Below are 23,098 nucleotides of genomic sequence, written 5' to 3'. Positions count from 1 at the left end.
GCTGTTGTGATAACTATGAGTTTTTTTTTAAATAATTTTTGAAATCCGTGATCATGACAATGAAATATACCAATTTCAGTGGACTTTTATTTTGAAATGCCACATCAGATTTTGATGGGACCTCTTTTGTTGGAGACCTGGGGGAGTGTAGTGTCCCCCAGAACTGGTCTGGTGTTGTGATAACTAGGAGTTTTTTTTTAAAGAATTTTTGAAATTCGTGATCATGACAATGAAATATACCAATTTCAGTGGACTTTTATTTTGAAATGCCACATCAGATTTTGATGGGACCTCTTTTGTTGGAGACCTGGAGGGGGGGGGGGGGGGGTGTAGTGTCCCCCAGGACTGATCTGGTGTTGTATAACTAGGAGTTTTTTATTTTAAAGAATTTTTTAAATCCGTGATCATGACAGTGAAATATACCAATTTCAAGAGTCTTTTATTTTGAAATGCCACATCAGATTTTGATGGGACCTCTTTTTTTGGAGACCTGGGGGAGGGGGGGGGGGGGGGGGGGGTGTAGTGTCCCCTAGGACTGATCTGGTGTTGTGATAACTAGGAGTTTTTTTTTTAAAGAATTTTTGAAATCCGTGATCATGACAGTGAAATATACCAATTTCAAGAGTCTTTTATTTTGAAGTGCCTCATCAGATTTTGATGGGACCTCTTTTGTTGGAGACCCTGGGGGGGTGTAGTGTCCCCCAGGACTGATCTGGTGTTGTGATAACTAGGAGGTTTTTTTTAAAAGAATTTTTTAAATCCGTGATCATGACAGTGAAATATACCAATTTCAAGAGTCTTTTATTTTGAAGTGCCTCATCAGATTTTGATGGGACCTCTTTTGTTGGAGACCTGGGGGGGTGTAGTGTCCCCCAGGACTGATCTGGTGGTGTATAACTAGGAGGTTTTTTTTTTAAAGAATTTTTTAAATCCGTGGTCATGACAGTGAAATATACCAATTTCAAGAATCTTTTATTTTGAAATGCCACATCAGATTTTGATGGGACCTCTTTTGTTGGAGACCTGGGGGGGGGGGGGGGGGGGGGTGTAGTGTCCCCCAGGACTGATCTGGTGTTGTGATAACTATGAGTTTTTTTTTAAAGAATTTTTGAAATCCGTGATCATGACAATGAAATATACCAATTTCAGTGGACTTTTATTTTGAAATGCCACATCAGATTTTGATGGGACCTCTTTTGTTGGAGACCTGGGGGGGGTGTAGTGTCCCCCAGGACTGATCTGCTGTTGTGATAACTATGATTTTTTTTTAAAAATAATTTTTGAAATCCGTGATCATGACAGTGAAATATACCAATTTCAGTGGACTTTTATTTTGAAATGCCACATCAGATTTTGATGGGACCTCTTTTGTTGGAGACCTGGGGGAGGGGGGGGGGGGCGTGTAGTGTCCCCCAGAACTGGTCTGGTGTTGTGATAACTAGGACTTTTTTTTTTAAAGAATTTTTGAAATCCGTGATCATGACAGTGAAATATACCAATTTCAGTGGACTTTTATTTTTAAGTGCCTCATCAGATTTTGATGGGACCTCTTTTGTTGGAGACCTGGGGGGGTGTAGTGTCCCCCAGGACTGATCTGGTGTTGTATAACTAGGAGGGTTTTTTTTTAAAGAATTTTTGAAATCCGTGGTCATGACAGTGAAATATACCAATTTCAAGAATCTTTTATTTTGAAATGCCACATCAGATTTTGATGGGACCTCTTTTGTTGGAGACCTGGGGGGGGGGGGGGGGGGGGGGGGGGTGGGGGGGGGGTGTAGTGTCCCCCAGGACTGATCTGGTGTTGTGATAACTATGAGGTTTTTTTTAAAGAATTTTTGAAATCCGTGATCATGACAATGAAATATACCAATTTCAGTGGACTTTTATTTTGAAATGCCACATCAGATTTTGATGGGACCTCTTTTGTTGGAGACCTGGGGGGGTGTAGTGTCCCCCAGGACTGATCTGCTGTTGTGATAACTATGAGTTTTTTTTTAAATAATTTTTGAAATCCGTGATCATGACAGTGAAATATACCAATTTCAGTGGACTTTTATTTTGAAATGCCACATCAGATTTTGATGGGACCTCTTTTGTTGGAGACCTGGGGGGGTGTAGTGTCCCCCAGGACTGATCTGGTGTTGTGATAACTAGGAGTTTTTTTTTTTTAAAGAATTTTTGAAATCCGTGATCATGGCAGTGAAATACACCAATTTCAAGAGTCTTTTATTTTGAAATGCCACATCAAATTTTGATGGGTCCTGTTTTGTTGCAGACCTGGGGTGTTGTAGTGTCCCCCAGAACTGATCTGGTGTTGTGATAACTAGGAGTTTTTTTTTAAAGAATTTTTGAAATTCGTGATCATGACAATGAAATATACCAATTTCAGTGGACTTTTATTTTGAAATGCCACATCAGATTTTGATGGGACCTCTTTTGTTGGAGACCTGGAGGGGGGGGGGGGGGGGGGGTGTAGTGTCCCCCAGGACTGATCTGGTGTTGTATAACTAGGAGTTTTTTATTTTAAAGAATTTTTTAAATCCGTGATCATGACAGTGAAATATACCAATTTCAAGAGTCTTTTATTTTGAAATGCCACATCAGATTTTGATGGGACCTCTTTTTTTGGAGACCTGGGGGAGGGGGGGGGGGGGGGGGGGGGGTGTAGTGTCCCCTAGGACTGATCTGGTGTTGTGATAACTAGGAGTTTTTTTTTTAAAGAATTTTTGAAATCCGTGATCATGACAGTGAAATATACCAATTTCAAGAGTCTTTTATTTTGAAGTGCCTCATCAGATTTTGATGGGACCTCTTTTGTTGGAGACCCTGGGGGGGTGTAGTGTCCCCCAGGACTGATCTGGTGTTGTGATAACTAGGAGGTTTTTTTTAAAAGAATTTTTTAAATCCGTGATCATGACAGTGAAATATACCAATTTCAAGAGTCTTTTATTTTGAAGTGCCTCATCAGATTTTGATGGGACCTCTTTTGTTGGAGACCTGGGGGGGTGTAGTGTCCCCCAGGACTGATCTGGTGGTGTATAACTAGGAGGTTTTTTTTTTAAAGAATTTTTTAAATCCGTGGTCATGACAGTGAAATATACCAATTTCAAGAATCTTTTATTTTGAAATGCCACATCAGATTTTGATGGGACCTCTTTTGTTGGAGACCTGGGGGGGGGGGGGGGGGGGGGGGGTGTAGTGTCCCCCAGGACTGATCTGGTGTTGTGATAACTATGAGTTTTTTTTTAAAGAATTTTTGAAATCCGTGATCATGACAATGAAATATACCAATTTCAGTGGACTTTTATTTTGAAATGCCACATCAGATTTTGATGGGACCTCTTTTGTTGGAGACCTGGGGGGGGTGTAGTGTCCCCCAGGACTGATCTGCTGTTGTGATAACTATGATTTTTTTTTAAAAATAATTTTTGAAATCCGTGATCATGACAGTGAAATATACCAATTTCAGTGGACTTTTATTTTGAAATGCCACATCAGATTTTGATGGGACCTCTTTTGTTGGAGACCTGGGGGAGGGGGGGGGGCGTGTAGTGTCCCCCAGAACTGGTCTGGTGTTGTGATAACTAGGACTTTTTTTTTTAAAGAATTTTTGAAATCCGTGATCATGACAGTGAAATATACCAATTTCAGTGGACTTTTATTTTTAAGTGCCTCATCAGATTTTGATGGGACCTCTTTTGTTGGAGACCTGGGGGGGTGTAGTGTCCCCCAGGACTGATCTGGTGTTGTATAACTAGGAGGGTTTTTTTTTTAAAGAATTTTTGAAATCCGTGGTCATGACAGTGAAATATACCAATTTCAAGAATCTTTTATTTTGAAATGCCACATCAGATTTTGATGGGACCTCTTTTGTTGGAGACCTGGGGGGGGGGGGTGGGGGGGGGTGGGGGGGGGTGTAGTGTCCCCCAGGACTGATCTGGTGTTGTGATAACTATGAGGTTTTTTTTAAAGAATTTTTGAAATCCGTGATCATGACAATGAAATATACCAATTTCAGTGGACTTTTATTTTGAAATGCCACATCAGATTTTGATGGGACCTCTTTTGTTGGAGACCTGGGGGGGTGTAGTGTCCCCCAGGACTGATCTGCTGTTGTGATAACTATGAGTTTTTTTTTAAATAATTTTTGAAATCCGTGATCATGACAGTGAAATATACCAATTTCAGTGGACTTTTATTTTGAAATGCCACATCAGATTTTGATGGGACCTCTTTTGTTGGAGACCTGGGGGGGTGTAGTGTCCCCCAGGACTGATCTGGTGTTGTGATAACTAGGAGTTTTTTTTTTTTAAAGAATTTTTGAAATCCGTGATCATGGCAGTGAAATACACCAATTTCAAGAGTCTTTTATTTTGAAATGCCACATCAAATTTTGATGGGTCCTGTTTTGTTGCAGACCTGGGGTGTTGTAGTGTCCCCCAGAACTGATCTGGTGTTGTGATAACTAGGAGTTTTTTTTTTAAGAATTTTTGAAATCCGTGATCATGACAGTGAAATATACCAATTTCAGTGGACTTTTATTTTGAAATGCCACATCAGATTTTGATGGGACCTCTTTTGTTGGAGACCTGGGGGGGGGGGGTGTAGTGTCCCCCAGAACTGGTCTGGTGTTGTGATAACTAGGAGTTCTTTTTTAAAGAATTTTTGAAATTCGTGATCATGGCAATGAAATATACCAATTTCAGTGGACTTTTATTTTGAAATGCCACTTAAGATTTTGATGGGACCTCTTTTGTTGGAGACCTGGGGGAGTGTAGTGTCCCCCAGAACTGGTCTGGTGTTGTGATAACTAGGAGTTTTTTTTTAAAGAATTTTTGAAATTCGTGATCATGACAATGAAATATACCAATTTCAGTGGACTTTTATTTTGAAATGCCACATCAGATTTTGATGGGACCTCTTTTGTTGGAGACCTGGAGGGGGGGGGGGGGGGGTGTAGTGTCCCCCAGGACTGATCTGGTGTTGTATAACTAGGAGTTTTTTATTTTAAAGAATTTTTTAAATCCGTGATCATGACAGTGAAATATACCAATTTCAAGAGTCTTTTATTTTGAAATGCCACATCAGATTTTGATGGGACCTCTTTTTTTGGAGACCTGGGGGAGGGGGGGGGGGGGGGGGGGGGTGTAGTGTCCCCTAGGACTGATCTGGTGTTGTGATAACTAGGAGTTTTTTTTTTAAAGAATTTTTGAAATCCGTGATCATGACAGTGAAATATACCAATTTCAAGAGTCTTTTATTTTGAAGTGCCTCATCAGATTTTGATGGGACCTCTTTTGTTGGAGACCCTGGGGGGGTGTAGTGTCCCCCAGGACTGATCTGGTGTTGTGATAACTAGGAGGTTTTTTTTAAAAGAATTTTTTAAATCCGTGATCATGACAGTGAAATATACCAATTTCAAGAGTCTTTTATTTTGAAGTGCCTCATCAGATTTTGATGGGACCTCTTTTGTTGGAGACCTGGGGGGGTGTAGTGTCCCCCAGGACTGATCTGGTGGTGTATAACTAGGAGGTTTTTTTTTTAAAGAATTTTTTAAATCCGTGGTCATGACAGTGAAATATACCAATTTCAAGAATCTTTTATTTTGAAATGCCACATCAGATTTTGATGGGACCTCTTTTGTTGGAGACCTGGGGGGGGGGGGGGGGGGGTGTAGTGTCCCCCAGGACTGATCTGGTGTTGTGATAACTATGAGTTTTTTTTTAAAGAATTTTTGAAATCCGTGATCATGACAATGAAATATACCAATTTCAGTGGACTTTTATTTTGAAATGCCACATCAGATTTTGATGGGACCTCTTTTGTTGGAGACCTGGGGGGGGTGTAGTGTCCCCCAGGACTGATCTGCTGTTGTGATAACTATGATTTTTTTTTTAAAATAATTTTTGAAATCCGTGATCATGACAGTGAAATATACCAATTTCAGTGGACTTTTATTTTGAAATGCCACATCAGATTTTGATGGGACCTCTTTTGTTGGAGACCTGGGGGAGGGGGGGGGGGGGGTGTAGTGTCCCCCAGAACTGGTCTGGTGTTGTGATAACTAGGACTTTTTTTTTTAAAGAATTTTTGAAATCCGTGATCATGACAGTGAAATATACCAATTTCAGTGGACTTTTATTTTTAAGTGCCTCATCAGATTTTGATGGGACCTCTTTTGTTGGAGACCTGGGGGGGTGTAGTGTCCCCCAGGACTGATCTGGTGTTGTATAACTAGGAGGGTTTTTTTTTAAAGAATTTTTGAAATCCGTGGTCATGACAGTGAAATATACCAATTTCAAGAATCTTTTATTTTGAAATGCCACATCAGATTTTGATGGGACCTCTTTTGTTGGAGACCTGGGGGGGGGGGGGGGGGGGTGGGGGGGGGGTGTAGTGTCCCCCAGGACTGATCTGGTGTTGTGATAACTATGAGGTTTTTTTTAAAGAATTTTTGAAATCCGTGATCATGACAATGAAATATACCAATTTCAGTGGACTTTTATTTTGAAATGCCACATCAGATTTTGATGGGACCTCTTTTGTTGGAGACCTGGGGGGGTGTAGTGTCCCCCAGGACTGATCTGCTGTTGTGATAACTATGAGTTTTTTTTAAAATAATTTTTGAAATCCGTGATCATGACAGTGAAATATACCAATTTCAGTGGACTTTTATTTTGAAATGCCACATCAGATTTTGATGGGACCTCTTTTGTTGGAGACCTGGGGGGGGTGTAGTGTCCCCCAGGACTGATCTGGTGTTGTGATAACTAGGAGTTTTTTTTTTTTAAAGAATTTTTGAAATCCGTGATCATGGCAGTGAAATACACCAATTTCAAGAGTCTTTTATTTTGAAATGCCACATCAAATTTTGATGGGTCCTGTTTTGTTGCAGACCTGGGGTGTTGTAGTGTCCCCCAGAACTGATCTGGTGTTGTGATAACTAGGAGTTTTTTTTTTAAGAATTTTTGAAATCCGTGATCATGACAGTGAAATATACCAATTTCAGTGGACTTTTATTTTGAAATGCCACATCAGATTTTGATGGGACCTCTTTTGTTGGAGACCTGGGGGGGGGGGGGGTGTAGTGTCCCCCAGAACTGGTCTGGTGTTGTGATAACTAGGAGTTCTTTTTTAAAGAATTTTTGAAATTCGTGATCATGGCAATGAAATATACCAATTTCAGTGGACTTTTATTTTGAAATGCCACTTAAGATTTTGATGGGACCTCTTTTGTTGGAGACCTGGGGGGGGGTGTAGTGTCCCCCAGGACTGATCTGGTGTTGTGATAACTAGGAGGTTTTTTTGTAAAGAATTTTTGAAATCCGTGATCATGCCAGTGAAATATACCAATTTCAAGAGTCTTTTATTTTGAAATGCCTCATCAGATTTTGATGGGACCTCTTTTGTTGGAGACCTGGGTGGGGGATGGGGGGTGTAGTGTCCCCCAGGACTGATCTTGTGTTGTGATAACTAGGAGTTTGTTTTTTTAAAGAATTTTTGAAATCCGTGATCATGACAATGAAATATACCAATTTCAGTGGACTTTTATTTTGAAATCCCACATCAGATTTTGATGGGATCTCTTTTGTTGGAGACCTGGGGGGGGTGTAGTGTCCCCCAGAACTGGTCTGGTGTTGTGATAACTAGGAGGTTTTTTTTAAAGAATTTTTGAAATTCGTGATCATGACAATGAAATATACCAATTTCAGTGGACTTTTATTTTGAAATTCCACATCAGATTTTGATGGGACCTCTTTTGTTGGAGACCTGGGGGGGGGGGGGGGGGGGGGGGGGGTGTAGTGTCCCCTAGGACTGATCTGGTGTTGTGATAACTATGAGGTTTTTTTTAAAGAATTTTTGAAATCCGTGATCATGACAATGAAATATACCAATTTCAGTGGACTTTTATTTTGAAATGCCACATCAGATTTTGATGGGACCTCTTTTGTTGGAGACCTGGGGGGGTGTAGTGTCCCCCAGGACTGATCTGCTGTTGTGATAACTATGAGTTTTTTTTTAAATAATTTTTGAAATCCGTGATCATGACAGTGAAATATACCAATTTCAGTGGACTTTTATTTTGAAATGCCACATCAGATTTTGATGGGACCTCTTTTGTTGGAGACCTGGGGGGGTGTAGTGTCCCCCAGGACTGATCTGGTGTTGTGATAACTAGGAGTTTTTTTTTTTTAAAGAATTTTTGAAATCCGTGATCATGGCAGTGAAATACACCAATTTCAAGAGTCTTTTATTTTGAAATGCCACATCAAATTTTGATGGGTCCTGTTTTGTTGCAGACCTGGGGTGTTGTAGTGTCCCCCAGAACTGATCTGGTGTTGTGATAACTAGGAGTTTTTTTTTTAAGAATTTTTGAAATCCGTGATCATGACAGTGAAATATACCAATTTCAGTGGACTTTTATTTTGAAATGCCACATCAGATTTTGATGGGACCTCTTTTGTTGGAGACCTGGGGGGGGGGGGGGGGGGGGTGTAGTGTCCCCCAGAACTGGTCTGGTGTTGTGATAACTAGGAGTTCTTTTTTAAAGAATTTTTGAAATTCGTGATCATGGCAATGAAATATACCAATTTCAGTGGACTTTTATTTTGAAATGCCACTTCAGATTTTGATGGGACCTCTTTTGTTGGAGACCTGGGGGGGGTGTAGTGTCCCCCAGGACTGATCTGGTGTTGTGATAACTAGGAGGTTTTTTTGTAAAGAATTTTTGAAATCCGTGATCATGCCAGTGAAATATACCAATTTCAAGAGTCTTTTATTTTGAAATGCCTCATCAGATTTTGATGGGACCTCTTTTGTTGGAGACCTGGGTGGGGGATGGGGGGTGTAGTGTCCCCCAGGACTGATCTTGTGTTGTGATAACTAGGAGTTTGTTTTTTTAAAGAATTTTTGAAATCCGTGATCATGACAATGAAATATACCAATTTCAGTGGACTTTTATTTTGAAATCCCACATCAGATTTTGATGGGATCTCTTTTGTTGGAGACCTGGGGGGGGTGTAGTGTCCCCCAGAACTGGTCTGGTGTTGTGATAACTAGGAGGTTTTTTTTAAAGAATTTTTGAAATTCGTGATCATGACAATGAAATATACCAATTTCAGTGGACTTTTATTTTGAAATGCCACATCAGATTTTGATGGGACCTCTTTTGTTGGAGACCTGGGGGGGGGGTGTAGTGTCCCCCAGGACTGATCTGGTTGTGTTGATAACTAGGAGTTTTTTTTTTTTTAAGAATTTTTGAAATCCGTGATCATGGCAGTGAAATACACCAATTTCAAGAGTCTTTTATTTTGAAATACCACATCAAATTTTGATGGGTCCTGTTTTGTTGCAGACCTGGGGTGTTGTAGTGTCCCCCAGAACTGATCTGGTGTTGTGATAACTAGGAGTTATTTTTTTAAGAATTTTTGAAATCCGTGATCATGACAGTGAAATATACCAATTTCAGTGGACTTTTATTTTGAAATGCCATATCAGATTTTGATGGGACCTCTTTTGTTGGAGACCTGGGGGGGTGTAGTGTCCCCCAGAACTGGTCTGGTGTTGTGATAACTAGGAGTTCTTTTTTAAAGAATTTTTGAAATTCGTGATCATGACAATGAAATATACCAATTTCAGTGGACTTTTATTTTGAAATGCCACTTCAGATTTTGATGGGACCTCTTTTGTTGGAGACCTGGGGGGGGGGGTGTAGTGTCCCCCAGGACTGATCTGGTGTTGTGATAACTAGGAGTTTTTTTTGTAAAGAATTTTTGAAATCCGTGATCATGCCAGTGAAATATACCAATTTCAAGAGTCTTTTATTTTGAAATGCCTCATCAGATTTTGATGGGACCTCTTTTGTTGGAGACCTGGGTGGGGGGTGGGGGGTGTAGTGTCCCCCAGGACTGATCTGGTGTTGTGATAACTAGGAGTTTTTTTTTTTAAAGAATTTTTGAAATCCATGATCATGACAATGAAATATACCAATTTCAGTGGACTTTTATTTTGAAATGCCACATCAGATTTTGATGGGACCTCTTTTGTTGGAGACCTGGGGTGGGGGGGGGGGTGGGGTGTAGTGTCTCCCAGAACTGGACTGGTGTTGTGATATCTCATTAAAAAGATTTAACAGATTTTTTCAGTCAGGGGTAATGAAAGCAACTTATGCAGTTTTCAGAGATTTTTATTTTGAAATACAATATCAGATCTTCATCAAACCTCTTTTTGCGGAGTCCTTGGTGGTCTGTCACACAGATCTGGACTTGTCTTGCGATACCAATGGGATTATGTTGGGGTGGCTTTGGCTCAGTAGATAGAACAGGTTCGAATCCCTGCTACGACTGTCCGCATGTCGAAGTTTCCTTGGGCAAGACACTGAACCCTAATTTGCGGTGGGCATGGCAGCGCCTTGCATGGCAGCAGTCGCCCATTGGTTTATGAATGTGTGTGTGAATATGAGTCTTTGTAAAGCGTTTTGGCCACTGTGATGAGGTAGATAAAGCGCTATATAAGAGCAGTCCATTGCCATTTATTTTTCCTAAGATATCAAATAAAGTAATTTTTTTATGTATGTATGTATGTAATGTATCTCAAGATTCAAATTAACTTTGCTGGTTGCATTCCTTAACCGATGAACACTGACGTCCGTATTATTAGGAAGCTTTTATTTTGAAGGTGGCTTTCGCCGCGAGTTGGCGACCTATTACCGTAATGCCTTGCATGAACAAAATTAGGGGCGGCTGGCTTGACTGCTACTTTCCGAGTGGAGGCTGGCTTGACCGCAGTAACAAATCAACGATGGAAATCGTCAACACTTCATGAGGTTTCATTTGGCCGTCACTATGCCATATAGTCATGAAGATTCCATTCAAATGTAAACACAGCAATATCTTTAACCAATAGAAAGTAGTTTGTAACTAATCAAGTGAGCGTAAGAAGAGTACAAACCTGCTCTGTGTAACACAACACGAGGCTGCATGCGAACTGCGTCCACGAGTTGACGTCGTGGCTCGTCCTCCTCTTTCGTTCCAGAAAGTTCCTTCTCGCACTTTGCTGTCGTTCTTGCACACATTTTTCACAATACAATCACAACACCTTCACAGGCGATCTCGAATTTGCGATGCGTCGCTGACAAGCGCGTCTCTTTGTTAGCGGCTAGCGAGCTGAGCTAAGCTAAGCTAACTAGGCCGAGAAGCTTCAACGTGCACCACCAAAACGAGTTTACCCCGACACGAAGATTTCAATGGTGTTTTATTTCTTTAAAGTAGTGATCGACGAAAAGGTGTCGACGTTTCGATCCGTTCGCAGCTAATTCGGGAAGAATTAATTCGTGGAGCGAATTCGGTTGCTCAAACAAAAGTGCAAGAGGCTGGCAACGAGGGATGCGCATGCGCGGACGCAGGAACTTGGATATGATAGTTTGTTGCCATCATTTCAAACTTAGTTTATTTATATATATATATATATATATATATATATATATATATATATATATATATATATATATAGTTTAGTTTAGAGAAATAGTTTAGTTTGGAATAAAAACTTGTCAGTTCATCTCTGTGTCCTTTTGTTTCTGTTCACAAGTCATCCCCATCAAGATGCACGCGTGACCAACATATTAATTTTGTGGAAAACCATCTTTTTAATACTAATTTCGTCTATTTAAATTACACAAACAGACTTATGTAAATAATACATCGACCGACATCGTATTTTATCTTTTATTGCTGAAAGATAACGAGTCTTGCTTCACACAATTTAGTTGCTGTTACTGCTTTCGGCCACCGGATGTCACTAATGTTGTTTTCGCTGATTCCGAATCTGTCCCGGCAAAAATTGAAGGGAAGCTTCAAAGCTTCATGAGGCTTCAGCTGTACACATCACTAATAAATATATATAGTATTAGTGTGTCCGTGTGTGTGTATACAGAGCGAGCGAGTTTTAGAAATGAGCAAGTTAATGTTAGTGTCATGCATTGAATTCTATGGGTAGGACACTGCGGTCAAGCCAGCCTCCAGTGGTAAAGTATCTGTCAAGCCAGCCGCCCCTAATTTTGTTCATACTAGGCATTACGGTAATAAATTGAAGGCCACCTTCAAAATAAAAGCCTCCCAATAATACGGACGTCAGTGCTCTTCGGTTAAAGAAGGCTGGTTGCATTCCTTAACGAAAGAGGTCCCATCCAAATCTGATGTGGCATTTCAAAATAAAAGTCTCCTGAAATTGGTATATTTCACTTTCACTACCACTGATTTAAAATATTCATTAAAAAAAATAAATCTATGAGTTATCGCAACACCAGTCCAGTTCTGGGGGACACTACACCACACCAGGTCTTCACAAAAAGAGGTTTGATCAAGATTAAAAAAAATATATATATATATAGAAAACCGTCTTTCTTGTAACTATTTTAAATATACTGTTTTCCTTCCAGTTACTGATGGTGTCGTGGTTCATTCGCCTGACTTCAATGCAGCCAGCGTGGGTTTGGTTCCCACTCAGTGATGGTCTCTACAGTATATGTGCCCTGCAACTGACTGCTGACCAGCTCAGAATTTTTTTTTTTGTATTTTGCCCGAACTCAGTATGGGTAGGCTCCAACACCCCGCGACTCAACAGGATAAGTGCTGTTGAAATGGCTGGCTCCATGTATGTCTTCCTTCCTTCCTTTTTTTAAAGATTGCAGATATACTACATCAAATAGTGATGGCAGTAATGTAGTAGCATCCTGTGATTGTCTCCTCCATGTATGAAGGGGAAAAGGTGTTGCGATACGAACAGGATTATTTCTAATTATTTCTTAAAAGAAGTATTGACATAGATTTTTTTAATGAATGTTTTAAATCAGTGGCAGTGACTGTGAAATGTGTATATTTCAGGGGACCTTTATTTTGAAATGCCACATCAGATTTGGATGGGACCTCTTTTTTTTTGGCTCCATGAATGTGTGTGTGAATGTGAGGCTTTGTATAGCGCTTTGGGCACTGTGACGATGTAGATAAAGCGCTATATAAGTGCAGTCCATTTACCATTTATTTTTCAGAAGATATCAAATAGACTACATTTTTTAATGCATCTCAAGATTCAATAATATTAATCTTGCTGGTTACATTCCGTAACCGAAGAGCATTGACGTCCGTATTATTGTGATGCTTTTATTTTGAAGGTGGCTTTCGCCGCGAGTTAGCGACCTATTACCGTAATGCCTAGTATGAACAAAATTAGGGGCGGCTGGCTTGACTGCTACTTTACGAGTAGCAGTCAAGCCAGCTGGCTTGACCGCAGTGGAAGGTCGCCCTTCCCAACATGGCCACCTACAGGCATGTTGCTTAACCGGGCTGATACAGCGCGCTGGCGTATCTAGTTTTTAGATCTATGGACGACACTCGTCTTAACCACACGGGCTACCATGTGCTGCACAAAAAAAAAAGAAGAATCCTGAATTTGTACCAAACGTGCTGAATTCTTCTCACAGTAAGTCAATCACTACTTTACTGTACTAAGACATCATTCGGTCAGTCTTCGTGTCCGGTTGAAGTCGTTTGGTTACACGTTGAAGCTTTTCGGCCCAGTTTAGCTTAGCATGCTAACAAAGAAACGCGATTTTTGTGCTCACTTCGCGAAGCAGAGAGCAAGTGTGAGCGCAAAGTGTTCTGTTTCCGCCACCTCCTAGTAAGGCTTATGGACCAGAATATCTAATATTGACTCTTAAATGTGAAAACAACAACTAGATTCTCTCGAATGAAATAATATCCCGTCACACCGAATTTCAGCGAGAGAAAGTTGGCCGGATGTTTGATATTAGCCTGACATTCAGTTCTCACACCTACATGTTCGACTGTATCACATGTGTAGTATGTGAAGGAGAATTTCGCTAACTGTTAAAAAATCGCTGTTGGATTTTTTTGTTTGGTTTTCGCTACAAATCTATATGCAATAACAGCAACAACAGCGCTTGATTCTACATGTAGGTCACCGGCTGTGTTAGGGACCGTCTCCAAATTACACATCCCAGGGTGACAAATGTGGAACAAATCGTATATCAAACAAAATATGTTTTTTTTTCATTCTCTTTGCTGCAGTAGTTGGCAATGGGAGTCCACCACTTACAACAGGTCAAACTTTGCGGATGACCCCCGGAGGGGGGTCAGTGGGCACCAACACAGCACCTAGGGATGGAGAGCACATTATTGATTTTTGGGGAGGTTTTTTGCCAATTAATTAATTGCAGACAGTTTAACCAAAATGCATGATATCTGCAAAATTTGACCTGTAGTAAGTAGTGGCATCCCCTTGCCACCTACTACAGCAATCAGAATTAGAAAGTGTTTTTATTGATTTTTGGTGAATATTTCTGAGAATTAATTGCACACAGTTTATCCAATTTGCAAGATATCAAGCAAAGTTTGACCTCTAGTAAGCAGTGGCCTCCCATTGCCAAGTACTACAGCAATCAGAATGAGGAAAAAAAGTGTTTTTATTGAATTTTAGTGGTTTCACCAAAAGCCTTGGTGTAACTTATAACTTGCACTTATAACTTGTAAGGGTCCCTGGCGAATGTCAGGGTAATATCAAACGTCCGGCTAACTTTCTCTCGCTACTTATTTCCAAAATCCTTTTGTAGGATGTCTATAATGTTTAAACATGCATTTTCTTTCCTGAGGTCATAAAGTAGCTGTCTTCTTTCTGTCTCTTATCTCTTAGAATGCATAATTACATATTCTACTGTTTTCTCTTGTTGATTTTAGTGCTTTGCCATTTTAAGTAACGCACTGTTTCACCCAGTGGTTCCCAACCATTTTTGTGTTGTGTACCCCTTGAACATTTTTGTCATATCATGAGTACCCCCTCACTCATGTGTTTGATGATTCTCCAAAAGTACCAAACTTACCGCAACTGCTTATTGAATGAAAATCATTTTGTTTAATCTCCACAATTTCAACATTTAAATCTCAGGCCTGTTAAAAAAATTGGAGTTAGTACTGTAATCCAAGTACCATTATACTAAAGTAATTTAACTGGATTACTTTTAATTCCTCCAGTAACAAATGTGCTAAAAACTAACAAGATAAATATCAGTAGAATATATCTATCTGGTCTTTTCTGGCGTATGAATGTTGAATTTGGATGGTTTTGGAATGTGGGAGGAAGCTGGAGGAAAAATCCAAAAGCTCAGAACTGTGAGACAGACTTGCTTGTTCACAGTGCTGCAGATATGTATGGATGGATTTAAGGACATTTGAAACCGTTGCTTAGTTGCATGACGAAAGCTGATTTTGAACTGCCCCAGAAAGCAACACCTTACTTCGATTGATCGATCCAAAAAGATGGAGCGATTGATCAATCGATAGATAGATCGAGAGAAACTATTCACCCCGTGAGGGAGATTACATTTACTAGCTTCATCACAACGTTTTTAAAACCTTTCCACGTCAGCCAAACAATCCGTTTGTGATTACGAGAAATAAGAAAAAAGAGGACAAAATAAAGTATACACATGCGCGCACGCAGACACACTCGTAATTATGATACATAACGACAATACGTGACATCACCGTGGAAAAAAAAAACCATCCCGGTGATAAGTTTAGGAGTGGTAATTACGGTGTTTTAAAAGTAAACCAGTGAGTGATTAATGACGGTATAGTGAAATGTTTACTTCTAATTTAGCTGCGTGCTCCTGGGCTAGCTCGCTAACTCTCACATAGCCGAAGTCAGCAGCAGTCCGAATAACTGACAGCTCATTTTTCTTTGTAAATATTATCCAAATGAATGAATAAGTCCTCCAGTGAATGCGATCCGGAGTCCCCGTCCATTTATTCACTTTCGGGATGGCAACATGGCCATTTCATCGGCCACAGACCATACACCTGCTCCAGGAAAAGTACAAAAATGAAAGATGAATGCGGAAAGTAAGCAGTCACTACTTCGGTAGATTTAGTAGGAAAGAAAAAGTCATCTTGAGTTATTTGGAGGTATTTTGGATTTATAAGAGAGGATTTACAGCAGAGCGAGGTTTGGTGCAGGACTTGCTTGAAGAAAATTGCTACGACGCAAGATAGTACAACGATCCTGTTTCACATTATGAAACATCACCACCACGTACTACATGAGGAGTGTAGCGCGATGAGAATAAATGTGGCGACTTCTCGGTCGTCCCGAGCGATGCCCCAAACAAAGTTTGATTGTTCAGTAGCGTCAACGTCCACCAGGCACAAATATATTACAAATGCTATAGCTTACCGCATTGCCAAAGACATGATACCCATATACACAGTCACAAAAGTGGGCTTTCAGAAAGGGGGCCGGCGGGTCTAGGCTGCTCATGATTGACAGGATTCGGGAGCAGCAGAAAGCACTGAACTTTTTCATGTCTTGAACTTTTTCACTGAACCCCTAGTAATATCATTATCGAGATATCAGGCATTAATATCGATATAGGAAATATTGTCTATATCGCTCAGACCCTACCCACAATGTCCAACTCTTACTCTCGATATAATTGTTTCACGTGTCCGATTTGCACTTGCTTTTCTCATCCCTCTAACTTAGAGCGCAGAGTGTCGTGTTCATCGTGTGAAAATGTGTGCAAGAAGGACAGCAGAGTACAAGGAGGAACTTTGTGGACCAGAAGAAAAAAAAATTCTATCACTGGACGCTGCTTTCAATCTGCAGCCTCGAACTGTGCAAGGCAGAGCAGGTCAGTTCACTTCTCTCTCACTTGTTTTGGAAATGCATTCTAATTTGAATAATATTCCTCTGTTTATTGAAGTTTGAGGGCGATGTGTGAGGTTACATATAATTAGGTTGATTAATATAATAATTATAATCATACAAATGATTAATCAATAAAATTTCAAAATGTAATTGTCCATGCGTTGTGCGCGTGATTATGTTAGCAACCCGCCACGTCATGCGATGAATGGTGCAGTAACAACACAGAAGGGGGAAAAAAATGGAGGAGGAGGTGTGCCGTCAAGAGCAGAGTCAAATATGGCTGAGCCACGTCAAATTTATTTATTTTGGGCATTTAATACACACGGTAACTCAATGTGATAGGTCTAGAATGTTCATCTTTTCTTCTTCTAAAGGGTTTTTGTATTTCTTTTGTTCTGACAAAACAACTTTTCCGGTTAAGAGGAATCTCTTACTTTGCTGGCAGTTTCGGCTTTCAGCCTTTGTCAGTTTGCAACCAGACCAGTGTCATAACAGAGAAAATGTGAACCATTTGCAGGAACTTCCCGAGCGACCCTGGTAGCTTGAGTTCCCCCTGTGTCTTCTGCCAGTCCTCCTTGCAGATCCTCTCCACTTATGTCAGGTTGGATGGTGAACGTTGGTAGACGGCAATTTTCAGGTCTCTCCAGAGATGCTTAATTGAGTTTAAGTCAGGGCTCTGGCTTGGCCAATCAAGAACAGTCACAGAGTTGTTCTGAAAGCACTCCTTCGTTATTTTAGCTGTGTGCTTAGGGTCATTGTCTTGTTGGAAGGTGACCTTCGGCCCAGTCTGAGGTCCTAGGCACTCTGGAGAGGGTTTTCGTCCAGGATATCCCTGTACTTGGCCGCATTCATCTTTCCTTCGATTGCAACCAGTCGTCCTGTCCCTGCAGCTGAAAAACACCCCCACAGCATGATGGTGCCACCGCCATGCTTCACTGTTGGGACTGTATTGGACAGGTGATGAGCAGTGCCTGGTTTTCTCAACACATGCCGCTTAGAATGAAGGCCAAAAAGTTGTATCTTGGTCTCATCAGACCAGAGAATCTTATTTCTCACCATCTTAGAGTCCTTCAGGTGTTTTTTAGCACACTCCATGAGGGCTTTCATGTGTTTCACTGAGGAGAGTTTTCCGTCGGGCCACTCTGCCATAAAGCCCCGACTGGTGGAGGGCTGCAGTGATGGTTGACTTCCTAGAACTTTCTACCATTTCCCGACTGGGAAAATGAGAAGAGCATCACCTCAGAAACCAATATACAAACAATGGATAAAAGGAACAATAGAAATACGGAAGCGTGGAAACAACACCATCAATGGGGATGAGGGAGCGTACATGCTCTCTCACACCTGGGACACCAATCTTCAACGGCAGCGGTGGGTTGAAGTGCAGCCTCGACCGGGTCGGCGAAATCTATTTTGATGGTTTTGGGTTAACATAGTAGACATATAACCCGAAAAAGAATCCAGAAATTTGACCCAGCACAAACTACCCAGGAATTGTTTTTAGAGTGTATGATGTTCTTTTTCTGAAATGTTTTGCTACATTTACGCTGGATGTAACGAGACACACACCTTCCCAAAAGCTCACCTTTCATCTCGTCAGTCCATATAATGTTCTCCCAAAAGTCTTGGGAATCATTCAGATGTTTTTTTTTTTTGCAAAAGTAAGACGAGCCTTTATGTTAGTTTTTGTCAGCAGTGGTTTTCACCTTGGAACTCTGCCATGGATGCGATTTTTGCCCAGTCTCTTCCTTATGGTTGTGTCATGAACACCGACCTTAACTGAGGCAAGGAAGGCATGCAGTTCTTTACAAGTGGTCCTGAGTTTCTTTGTGGCCTCCTGGATGAGTCATCGCTGTTCTTTTGGGGGTAATCTTTGTAGGCCAGCCACTCCTGGGAAGGTTCACCACTGTCCCATGTTTTCTCCATGTCGAGATAATGGCTGGAATCTAAAGCTGCAGAACTAGCTTTTGTAACACTTTCCAGACTGATAGATGTCAATGACTTTATTTATCGATTATTCTGGAATTTCTTTGGCTCGTGTCATTTTGTTGCAGCTTTTTTAGATCTTTTGTCTGAGTTGATTTTGTCAGGACAGATTGTGTTTGTGATTTCTTAATTGAAAAGGTCTGGAGGTAATCAGGGTTGGGCGTGATCAGTGAACATTAAGCAAAAATTGTGATTAGCCACAATTAATTAATGATTTAAAAAGGGTGGTAATTACTTTTTCACACAGAGCCATTTTTCCCCCTTAATAAATGAAACAATTTAAAAACAGCATTTTAAGTTCACCTAAGAGCACATAGGCCTTCATCATCCTTAAATGGAAGACGTTTGAGACGACCAGAACCCTTCCTAGAGCTGGCCATCTGGCCGAACTGGGCAATCGGGGGAGTAGAGCCTTGGTGAAAGATGTAACGGAGAACCCAAAGATCACTGTGTCTGAGCTCCAGAGATGCAGTCGGGAGATGGGAGAAAGTTCTAGAAAGTCAACCATCACTGCAGCCCTCCACCAGTCGGGACTTTATAGCAGAGTGGCCCGACGCAAGCCTCTCCTCAGCGCAAGACCTGAAAGTCCACATGGAGTTTGCTAAAGAAAAAACACCAGATGGACTCCAAGATGGTGAGAATTAAGATTCTCTGGTCTGATGAGACCAAGATATAACTTTTTGGCCTTACATCTAAGCGTCAATCGAAAGTACAGGGATATCCTAGACAAAAACCTTCTCCAGAGTCCTCAGGACCTCAGACTGGGCCGAAGGTTCACCTTCCAACAAGACATTGACCCTAAGCACACAGCTAAAATAACGAAGGAGTGGCTTCAGAACAACTCCGTGACTGTTCTTGAATGGCCCAGCCAGGGCCCTGACTTAAACCCTATTGAGCATCTCTGGAGAGACCTGAAAATGGCTGTCCACCAACTTTCACCATCCAACCTGACAGAACTGAACCATTCCTCCTTGCAGATCGCAAGGAGGAATGGCAGAGGATACCAAAATCCAGGTGTGAAAAACCTGTTGCATCATTCCCAAAAAGACTCATGGCTGTATTATCTCAAAAGGGTGCTTGTACTAAATACTGAGCAAAGGGTCTGAATACTTATGGCTGTGTGATATTTCAGTTTTTCTTTTTTAATCTGCAAAAATTTCAAAAATGTTTTCCCCCTGTTAATATGGGGTTCTTTTTGTACATTTAATGAGGGAAAAAATGAACTTCAATGATCTTGGAAAATGGTTGCTATATAACAGAGTGAAAAATTTAAGGGAGTCTGAATACTTTCCGTTCTCACTGTATGTGCGGAAACTCAACCTCTGTGTATCAACTCTGGCGACATCTTATTGACATTTGTAGTATAGCATTCATGTAGAACATTACGTTGCCAACGGGCAGGTCTTTGGTGACTCCAAATATCGGGACATAACTCCTTATATGGTTCATCCCTGGGCCAATAACTGAACCACACACTACGGCACCCATTCTTATGGACATTTTACCATTCCCAATTAATTTTATGTTATCCCATACAGGGCTGCAAAGAGTACAAGTTTTTCGAGGACTTGAAGGACAACAAATGAGCAAGGATTTTGTTTCTTCCTTGGGGATCCACTGATTTAACTCATTCACTGCCAGCCCTCACAGTTTGACTTTATTGGTATATTCAGTAGCTCGCTGTTAATGGCAGGAAAGAGTTAATTGTGAAGCTGAACAAAGCGAGTGCATGATGAAAATGTGCTGACATCATACATGCGGGAAAAAGGAGGTGAAAGTGAAGTGAACATATTTGATTCAAGGAGCGGGAAAATGGCGAAAATACACTAATGTAGTGTCCTTTAACCTCATTCCCCATTTATTTATTTATTATTTTTTTCTTTTGCTGTGGCTAAAACCAAGCCCACTTGGACTTTCTTGCATACTGTTAAGTTGGTCCTCCCTCACTATATAAGCACCAGGCGCTGTCATTCAGTGGCTATCTGCCGCAATTGTGAGTTACTTAGTAATAGTAACAGCCCATTTCTACTACTACAGTGTGCAGCTTGCTAGCCTACAACCCAAAAATACATTCTCCCTGAAGTGTAATGTGTTTTGTGTTATTTGGACTACCTTGTCTCTGCTGTGTGTGTACACGTACGGTGCACGGAGCAAGGCAGTGGCGAACTCGACAGCCAACCCCCCACACCGGCAGTGGGCACACGGAGTGACGAACCAGCGCCAGGGCCGTCCAACTTACCACAGCTGCTCCCCGTGCGACACACGCAGGCCCAGACAACGGAGACACTTCAGGGATAGTTAACTGTTTATTACATTCCCTAGCCAACGAAGTAATGAGCCAGCGAGCTAAGCAGTCCTCTGTTGTCCTCGTCGTCTCCTCGATGGGATCTCTAGTTGAAGGCGCTAATGTGTAAACAGGATCGAGGACTGAGATGTTGTAAATATTGTAAACAAATGAGATTTGACCCATGTGCGTTTGTCTTCTTTTGTCTTGCAGACATCAGTGAAAATCTTCATCTAGAGCGGCAGCAGTCGATGTCCCCTCACATTAAAGAGGAAGAGGAGGACAAAGAGGTTCAACACATCAAAGAGGAGGAGGAAGAGTTCCTAGACATTAAAGAGGAAGGGCTGGAGGAAATCATCAAGATTCCATCGACTGGTGTCCCTTTAAAGAGTGAAGATGAAGGTCAAAGTGAGGAGGGCAGAGGGGCGGAGCCTCCAAGCAGCCGCTCAAGTCAACACATGAAAACAAAAGGTGATGGAGACCACTGTGGAGGATCAGAAGCAGACAGACTCTTAGATCCACTATCAGGTCGTGATGACACGACGTCACACTCTCCTCACACTAATGATGATAATGAAGATGAACAGTTGGAAGATGATATCACATGTCACACTGCCAACAAACCCTGGAAATGTTCCCAATGTAGGAAAACGTTTGTTTCAAAGAGCAATTTCAAACAACACATGAAAATACACACCGGAGAGAAAGATTTTGCCTGCTCAATTTGTGGTCAAAGATTCTCTCAAAAGGGATATTTGACAAGACACTCAAGAACACACACTGGGGAGAAACCTTTTGCCTGCTCAGTTTGTGGTCAAAGTTTCTCTCAGAATGGGACCTTAAAAAATCACACAAGAACACATTCTGGTGAGAAACCTTTTGCCTGCTCAGTTTGTGGTCAAAGATTCTCTCGAAAGGGATATTTGACAAAACACTCAAGAACACACACTGGGGAGAAACCTTTTTCTTGCTCAGTTTGTGGGCAAAGATTCCCTGAAAAACAAAGCTTAAAAAGACACAGAAGAACCCACACAGGTGAGAAACCTTTTGGGTGCTCAGTTTGTGGTCAAAGATTCTCTGATCAGGGAAACTTAAGAAAACACACAAGAACCCACACTGGTGAGAAACCTTTTGCCTGCTTAGTTTGTGGTCAAAGATTCCCTGAGAAGAGAAACTTAACAATACACACAAGAACACACACTGGAGAAAAACCTTTTTCCTGCTCAGTTTGTGGTCAAAGATTCTCTCAGAACGGAACCTTAAACAGTCACATGAGAACACACACCGGTGAGAAACCTTTTGCCTGCTCAGTCTGTGGTCAAAGATTTTCTCGAAAGGGATATTTGACAGCACATTCAAGAACACACACTGGAGAGAAACCTTTTTCCTGCTCAGTTTGTGGAAAAAGGTTCTCTCATAAGTATCCAGCTAAGAATCACAAATGTGTTGGTGACAATAGCAGTGATCAATGAAAGTTTTGCCTTTCGTCCGAGCAGGCTTCATCAGTTCATGCACCAAGGATGATTGTATTCTATGTACCTTCTTAAAGAGAGTCCGCAGCTGCAGGTGATAGGGGAGGCAAACGTTTAAGAGGTTTGCAAAGACTGTGGAGCGTATGTCAGTGGAGCAAAGTGCGAGGACGGCCAGCATAACGACTGGCTGGATGGACGAGGCAAGCTGAAAGACCAGGACGCTGGAAATTATTTCATGTTCTGTCTGTTCTTTCTGTGTGTCTTTATCAGTTACATGATATCTTAACTATTTTAGTACACTAGATAGTACTGTTTACTTGTTTGTATACTGTACCGTTTCGTACTTCCTACTAATGTTGCGGGGTGGGCGGATGACATGAGGAAGTGGCCAGAGATCACGTAAATCGTATGTAGCGTCTTTAGCTAGCTACATTCTCAACTCTCACTTCAGACGACTCGGAGGCGTATCACTACTTCCTACACAGTAATAAGGTTGGTGGCAGGTTTAGAGCCTATGAGCCAAACCCTTAAAGACCCTCATCATAGATCAGCAGGCTGTTGGTGTGTTAAAGAAGGAAGGAAGATCTTGCTTCCTTTGAAAAGTAAAAGTTGATTTTTCTTCTACTTTTGTTTT

The 23,098-nt window shown here is 41.2% G+C and overlaps 2 protein-coding genes across 2 annotated transcripts in view; one reads left to right on the top strand and one right to left on the bottom strand.

Moving 5' to 3' along the window:
- The window catches only part of LOC133472152 (zinc finger protein OZF-like), a 33,283-nt gene extending 21,882 nt beyond the window's left edge, over nucleotides 1–11,401 (bottom strand). Inside the window, exon 1 of the mRNA XM_061762585.1 lies at nucleotides 10,951–11,401. Coding sequence (XP_061618569.1) covers nucleotides 10,951–11,074 — 124 coding nt within the window. The 5' untranslated portion in view covers nucleotides 11,075–11,401. The remainder of the gene's footprint in view (nucleotides 1–10,950) is intronic.
- A 1,842-nt stretch (nucleotides 11,402–13,243) lies between these two features.
- Nucleotides 13,244–23,088, top strand: LOC133472154 (zinc finger protein OZF-like). The gene is made up of 3 exons (XM_061762587.1): nucleotides 13,244–13,479; nucleotides 16,558–16,705; nucleotides 21,206–23,088. The coding sequence occupies exons 2-3, from the start codon at nucleotides 16,588–16,590 to the stop codon at nucleotides 22,462–22,464; spliced, it is 1,377 nt and encodes a 458-aa protein (XP_061618571.1). The 5' UTR covers nucleotides 13,244–13,479; nucleotides 16,558–16,587; the 3' UTR covers nucleotides 22,465–23,088.
- The last annotated feature ends 10 nt before the right edge of the window (nucleotides 23,089–23,098 follow it).

This window comes from Phyllopteryx taeniolatus, chromosome 22, assembly GCF_024500385.1.
Source record: "Phyllopteryx taeniolatus isolate TA_2022b chromosome 22, UOR_Ptae_1.2, whole genome shotgun sequence".
NCBI lineage: Eukaryota > Metazoa > Chordata > Actinopteri > Syngnathiformes > Syngnathidae > Phyllopteryx > Phyllopteryx taeniolatus.
This window is presented reverse-complemented; position numbering and strand designations above follow the sequence as displayed.